We start from the raw sequence: 7,093 nt of genomic DNA on the forward strand, positions 1-7,093 counted from the left end.
TAAGTCCTAAACAACATAAGTGATACAACCAACGAAATGTGAGACCGATTTGGGAGTGAAAACCACATCAACGACAAGCATATCTCCGAAATCTGATACACAAATCTAGAGAGAGTTGACTCTTAAATCAGGACGGTTGATTTCAATATTTCTCCGGGGTCGGCTTTGACTTTCGGTGGACCTATCATCTTCGCCCCAACAAACCAAAAAGAAGACAACTTCTATTTAACATGATCCCAGTTTGTTTTAACGCGTGGAAAGTGCTCCACCATATTCTATTAAGCTTTCCATAATCTTACCACCGAGTTCGCAATCAAAGCCAATTCTATATATTTCTCTGTTTATCAACAAAAAGGAGATCATAAGTTACAATATTTTGGTTATGTATTATTGGAATATTCATAAGTAACTAAGTCAAGATGAGCCACGAACCGACCCAACTACACAAAAATCTGTACTTAAAATTTTGAAGGTTTGTCTTTTCGAATAATTTTGTACCTTAAAGGCATGCCCTTTAGGCCAACATTATACCTTATGTAGTTCGAAAAAAAAAATGTAAAACCTTGTATAGTTGAGCACAACAACTTCATCCAAGTTGTCAGTCAAATTGTTAAAGTTCTCCAGATTTTTTGAATTGTATGTACAAAAGTTTCTCTCCAAGATGCTTAAACTAAATCCAAAAATTCTCTTGTAACAAAAAAAAACCAAAATTCCCTTCAACTAAATGTAGTTTTGTTGCAAAAGCAAGGAGATGACTAGAGATCCAAAATTATACTTCATAAAACTTTTTCTAATTATCAACCACATTTTACAACAATTGCTACTAAAAAAAAGCTTGTAAGTTGTAAGAAGTCCCATAAACTTGTTTTGCATTGATCTGTTAACAATTGATAGGTCAGAAGCGCATGTCAAAATAATAGACCGACAAGTCACAGAACAACAAAAGGGTTCATACACATGCTATTTTCTCGAGGTACAAATAAACTAAAAAGGATCCCAAAAGAAGACACACAAGGTAAAATGTTGCATTCAACATTTGTTTTTAATTTCTTATGTTAGCTATAGTAAAATCTTGGTGAATTAACATTAGATGATATAATCATTTCAGTAAAGTAATATTTTTCTACGATCCCGACTCAAAACCGACGTACTAAATTAACAATTCACTAAAATTAACAATTCCTTAAAATTATATTACATTTGTTTTTTCTATATCCTATAGGTCCCATCCAATATAGTTAGCATATAGTTAGGATATAATAATCCTAACTTTAAAAAACGATAGACTTAAATTTCTTTTTGTTAAACTATATTTTCTAATGTCGTTAAAATAAAATATATTAATTTATCTATAAATTAATACCCTTCCAAGGTTATAATTTTCTTTAGGCCCGACCTTATTAGTTTATAGAAATTTCACTGTGTTTACTTATGGGTCCGAATTCTCTCTTAGGAAAGCATTATCTTCTAGAATGCTAGATATATGTAACATTTACCGCGCACTTTAATCAACGGCAACCTTTAGTCTTTTTTCGCTGGTCATCAAAAAGCGTTAGGTAGAACAAAGAAGTGCATTTTGCTCATTAAATAAGAAAATTTGGTAATCTTGCACTTAGAGAAAGAAATTTAATTGATCTTACTACCTCCATGGAACTTTTGATTAAATAACTTTGATAGGATCGTATTTTTGCCCAAGTAGGCAGCTCATTCTATGTAAATGATGACTTTTAAAACTAGATTTCAGAACGGCATATCTATACCGGTAAAAGAACAACAACAAATTGCCAAATTGGACAAAATGAGTAAAGACTCTAGGAAATTTGCATATAGAAGCATATTATTTGTTCGTCGGTCTCTCTCAATGCCCTCTTGTCTCTTTGTTTTATACCTACGAGTAAAACCCTAGAAACCCTCACTAACAACACATGAAACTCGCCAACGGACTCTCTTAATCACTGCAAATGGCCGACCAACTCTATATGTATGAAAAACGTGTTTAGGTTGGGTAAGACTCGAGACCGCTACCTAGAGACAGAGCGAGCCATCAACCCAACTACTTTCGCTTTCGTAAGGATAGTTTTCCAACCAGCTTCTAAAAGGGGATTACGAAAAAGCGAAATTCATTCAACACGAAAGGGCATTATCAACATTCTTTCTTTTTCATCGCTCGTCTACTTTTAATTTCCTATCTAAGATGAAAATCAAATTTAATAAAAGTATGTCAACTAATTCTTGATTAGGTAAAAAGTAATAAATTGAATCTTACTGATTAGAATAGTTTACCTGACAAATTAACCATTTCAAATGGTGTAAATGGAGTGTAAACAATTAAAGGATGCTAAGTACAACTCTGTTCATGCAAACAGTGATTTATACCTGCCATTCAAACAACATTTCCCCGCCTTCTCAGATGCCACCTAACCGTCTTATACTACTACTCATTTACTACTAGATTATTTCTCTCTCACTCTAAACAAAGTTATGGATCTAAAGTGCCTATGAAAACCTTTAAAGTCCTCAGTCCACACAACTCCTAATGTAACATTCATAGCCATAAAAACGGCAGTTGTTGAATTCACTATCAAATTCCTCTCATCTTAATTAAAAGGACACTATTAATACTAGTACCCAAGATAGAGAAAGAGAGAGAAATCAATATCTAAGAATTTTTCGGTTTCAACCATTTTCGATCATCAATACTTTCTCAAAGTAAGAAAGAAACTAGTTTTGGTGAAGAAAGAGAGAGAAGCTTAAAATGGGTATTGCAAACAATATAGGAAAATACCAACTTGGTAGAACAATTGGTGAAGGAACCTTTGCTAAGGTTAAGTTAGCCATGAATGTTGTTACTCGTCAAAACGTAGCGATTAAGATCATCGACAAGAAGATGGTAATGGAAAACAAGCTTATGTATCAGGTAAACTCATATATATATTTTTTTTCCCAATTCTAACTTGACAATACTAATTGATTATTCATTAAAAGCATGAAATTGAGAAACTGATAAATGAATTTCACCTGAAATTTTAACAGATAGAAAGAGAAATAAATGCAATGAGGCTTCTGCATCACCCGAATATCGTCCGCATATACGAGGTTCGTCCTGAATCATTAAGCAGAAGAACTCAGTTAAAATCCCAATCCGGGTTCATTGTCTTAGTGCTCCGTTTGGCTATTTATGTCGTTTTCGTGCCCAAATTGCAGGTTATAGCTACCAAAACAAAGATATACATTATAATGGAATACATTTCGGGTGGTCAGCTCTCAAACAAGCTGGTGAGTTTCCATATCTTCGTCAATTATTCACTTTACGATATTCGTCTCTATGTTTTCTCCATCGATTTTTCTATCATTCTCACTATATGGTGTTTATAATCTTCAATTCTTGGTTCAAACAGGATTATCTTGGCCAATTAAGTGAAGGAGAAGCTAGAAAATACTTTCAGCAGTTAATCGATGCCATTGACTATTGTCATAGCAGAGGTGTTTACCATAGAGACCTGAAGGTAAGAACTCAAAATCCAATTGCATAAGAAACAGTTTTCTCCTTTCATGAGCTGTCAATTCCAGCTAAACTGGTAGAGCTTTGAAAACCGTTTTTCACCTTTTCCGTGTCATTCGAAAATCCGATTGGTGAAGAAATGAATTCCCTATACTTCAAATCTTAAAAAACTGACCTGGGTGTCATTTGAATCTTGTGAACAGCCTGAAAACCTGCTACTGGATGCCAAAGGAAATCTGAAAGTTACTGATTTCGGACTTAGCGTGTTTCATAAGGTGAGAATTAGTTTATAACCTCTATTGATAATTGAATCATGTCAGATATAAATCTAGTTCAGGACTAACTGAATTTTGATCGATAAACAGAACGGAGACTTACTATCTACAGCCTGTGGATCTCCTAGCTACGTAGCTCCTGAGGTAAGCAGCAGTTTCCTAGTTTTAAATCGCTTCAGGACCCGATATTTTCGAATCCGAATTCCCTGTAACGAAAACTTAATCCTTGTCTGGTTAAAAACAGGTCATATCACATAAGAGTTATTATGGAGCATCGGCAGATACTTGGTCATGTGGAGTAATCCTTTTCGAATTACTTGCCGGTCATTTACCCTTTCAAGATCGAAACCTTATAAACCTATACAGAAAGGTAAGCTTTCTAAAGAGAGAGAAGAGCGAAAGAACTCCTTAACTACAGTAGATGAAGTTCCTTATGTTGATAATTTTACGTGTTTATGAACATAGATATCAAGAGCAGAATACAAATTTCCTGACTGGTTTACCGAAAAAGAAAAGAATCTAATCTCGAAGATACTTGTTCCATCACCGATAAAGGTAATATTAATTCACATCTACACAACTTAATTATTACTGAAAATTATACCTTACAAAAACTTTTCCTCACTATAGAGGATCACAATAGCAGATATTCTTGAAGACGAATGGTTTCAAACAACTTACGAGCGTTCTATAGGAATGAGCTTCAGTTCTTGTACCAGCTTCAACACGGTAAGAGCTACTCAGCTACCCAATATCTCTTTGACAGCACTAAAATAACTCGCAATTCGTAATCTGATTTATATTTGTCAAAATTCTGTAAAGGGAATTGCATCAGAAATGGAGAAATCACAATCTTCAAGTTACATAAACGCCTTCCAACTGATAGCAATGTCTAATGACCTCGACTTATCAGGCCTCTTTGAAGAAAAGGTAACTTCCTAATCCTGTAATGTGTTATACAGTTGAGCTAAAGTCTCGAGTGACTTCTGAGTCTCTCGCTTGAAATGTTGCCCCACTATTAATATTCTTAAATGTAAGTAAACAAACTTAAAAAATGTCTGTTAAAGATTAACTTAATCAAATTTCCAGATTGAGGACAAACAAAAAACAAGAATTGGTTCAGCATATCCAATAAAGGAAACCATGGAGAAAATAGATGTCGCTGCAAAGGATGCAAGACTCTCGGTTGAACGAATAAACAGTTTCAAGGTAACGACTGTCAACTTTTCATGCTAGATTGGTAGTTTCTCCGTATTTATATTAGTAGTAGAATTATTAACACTACTTTCCTTCGTAACAGGTGAGGCTACGTCAAATAAATAAATTGGCTGGTTGTAGTAGATCACACTTCAGCTTATTATCAGAGGTAAACATATATCATAGAGTGTTCCAATTAAAAAAAGCCTGGATGGCAACTTCTGTCGAGTGTCTAAGTGCTTAGCAATAGGATCTTCATGCTGTTAATTCAAACAAGTAATTGGCTTAAGATCTATTGCTAAGCACTTAAGCGCTCAAAAGAAAGTTTACAATACTCGCTTAACGAGTCATTTTTTTATCCTATGTAACATGGACACTCCTTTTTTACATTTTTGTCGAGTCATAAACGAATACTCGTCTCTAGTACTAGGATACTTGTCCCATATTCGTTCTCTTCAATGAATAAATGTGATATTTTTGTGAGAATAGTCCCACATGGGAGAAGGGGTAACTAGCAACCAAGAATATAATGTCTAGGTCCTCTCCACTCATTGACAATTGGTTTTGAGTTGGACGACCACAAACTTAACATGGTATCAGAGTTAAGCCCACACGTGCTCCATGCCACCCGAAAAAAAAAACACGTGTTAGGCTAACCACGCCACACATGAGGGGGCGTGTGAGAACAGTCCCACATGGGAGAAGGGGTAACTAGCAACCAAGAATATAATGTCTAGGTCCTCTCCGCTCATTGTCAATTGGTTTTGATGACTACAAACTTAAACAATTTTCTATACATCTCGTGTGTACCTACACAAAAGCGTGTTAGGTTCACAAAATACTGGTCTAGGTTACTTTCGTTTGTGTGTAGTTAACAATCATTAATCTAAACGAAAAAAATTGCAAGTATAAATAAAGGCCCCAGTAACTAAGGCAAGAAATTACCTGTATGTGTTGTCGCCCTTTTTGGAATTTTTAGACATACCGTACGCGTACCAGTGTCCAAGTTACATATGTTTTATATCTTGTATTTCACTAACACCCGATATTATGTGTAACTTAGGTGATTGAGGTGACACCTGAACATTGTGTGGTAGAATTATCAAAATCTGCAGGAGATCGAACTGTGTATAAAGAGGTAAGAAAGCAAATTTTCTAAAGTAATTAGTGTTTGTAATTTAAGTATACTTAGCTGATTATAAATCTGGCATTATATATTATGCAGTTCTGTGAAAGCTTGTCGAGTCTGCTGACAGAGAAAGAAGTGCAGCAAAGCAGTTAAAATACATACTCCAGTAAAAATCAAGAAATTGGATAATAATTCAAACTACGTTCGCATATATTTAGAGAAAAAGTTTCGTATTGCATGCTCATTAGTTTCTATATCACACAACTTTGAAGACGAAGAAGAAGTAGAAGAGAAAGACATGAACAATAAACAAGTATACAACTCCTTTGCGACCATTATTAACCCTTTTTCAGCAAATAATCTCCTTGGCGTACTTACCCTTCTTGACCTAAAAAGGACATGGGAACAGAGCTAACATAAGTAACAGTCTCAGAGCAGCTACAGCTTTGGTTTGTGGTGTATTTCAGTAATGGCGATTTTTCTACAGCTTTTTTGCTTGCTCTTGTGTTTTTGTAATCCTTAAAATTAAGTCATGGGTTCTCTGTTCTTTGTGTTTTTCTACAGATTTTTTGCTTGCTCTTGTTGTTTGTGGTGTATTTCAATATTCTTCACCTACATTTTTGGAGAAAAAACAAACACTGGATAACAAGCTTATTTAGGATAATAAAAGATTAGAAGGCCTTGTATTCATGAAAAACGATTAGTGTGGAAAGATTATGCGAATAAGTACTCTAATTAAGGCTACTTGAAAAGACACCCAAGCATTTCGATACAAGAAGATACTACAATTACTACTTTTCCATTCAAAGCTCCTTCGATTTCTCAACGGTACTCTCAAAGACAGAGCATTTCGATATAATTATATCGAAGAAAAGACACCGAAACATAGATTACTTTCTCATATTCCAGGCTATGGTTATAGTTCATCAGATATTTAATGCAGCCATAACTTTCTCTAACATAGATTACTTTCATATGAAGTATGTAATT

The 7,093-nt window shown here is 34.6% G+C and overlaps 1 protein-coding gene across 2 annotated transcripts; it reads left to right on the forward strand.

The window, feature by feature from the left end:
* The first annotated feature begins 2,400 nt into the window (after positions 1-2,400).
* Positions 2,401-6,855, forward strand: CIPK21 (CBL-interacting protein kinase 21). 2 transcript variants are annotated; one of them, XR_015226781.1, is made up of 15 exons: positions 2,401-2,917; positions 3,034-3,096; positions 3,205-3,276; positions 3,399-3,506; positions 3,706-3,777; positions 3,868-3,921; positions 4,022-4,147; positions 4,243-4,332; positions 4,408-4,506; positions 4,600-4,707; positions 4,867-4,986; positions 5,078-5,143; positions 6,038-6,112; positions 6,200-6,678; positions 6,779-6,855. XR_015226781.1 is itself a non-coding variant. In XM_086644979.1 (14 exons), the coding sequence occupies exons 1-14, from the start codon at positions 2,756-2,758 to the stop codon at positions 6,254-6,256; spliced, it is 1,272 nt and encodes a 423-aa protein (XP_086501105.1). In that variant the 5' UTR covers positions 2,401-2,755; the 3' UTR covers positions 6,257-6,855. The 2 variants fall into 2 exon arrangements, 1 of the variants encoding a protein (XP_086501105.1); XM_086644979.1 differs by having other exon boundaries at positions 6,200-6,855.
* The last annotated feature ends 238 nt before the right edge of the window (positions 6,856-7,093 follow it).

This window comes from Eschscholzia californica, unplaced genomic scaffold (assembly GCF_041429995.1).
Source record: "Eschscholzia californica isolate CP2 unplaced genomic scaffold, dmEscCali1.0.p SCAF_1, whole genome shotgun sequence".
NCBI classification, from domain to species: domain Eukaryota; kingdom Viridiplantae; phylum Streptophyta; class Magnoliopsida; order Ranunculales; family Papaveraceae; genus Eschscholzia; species Eschscholzia californica.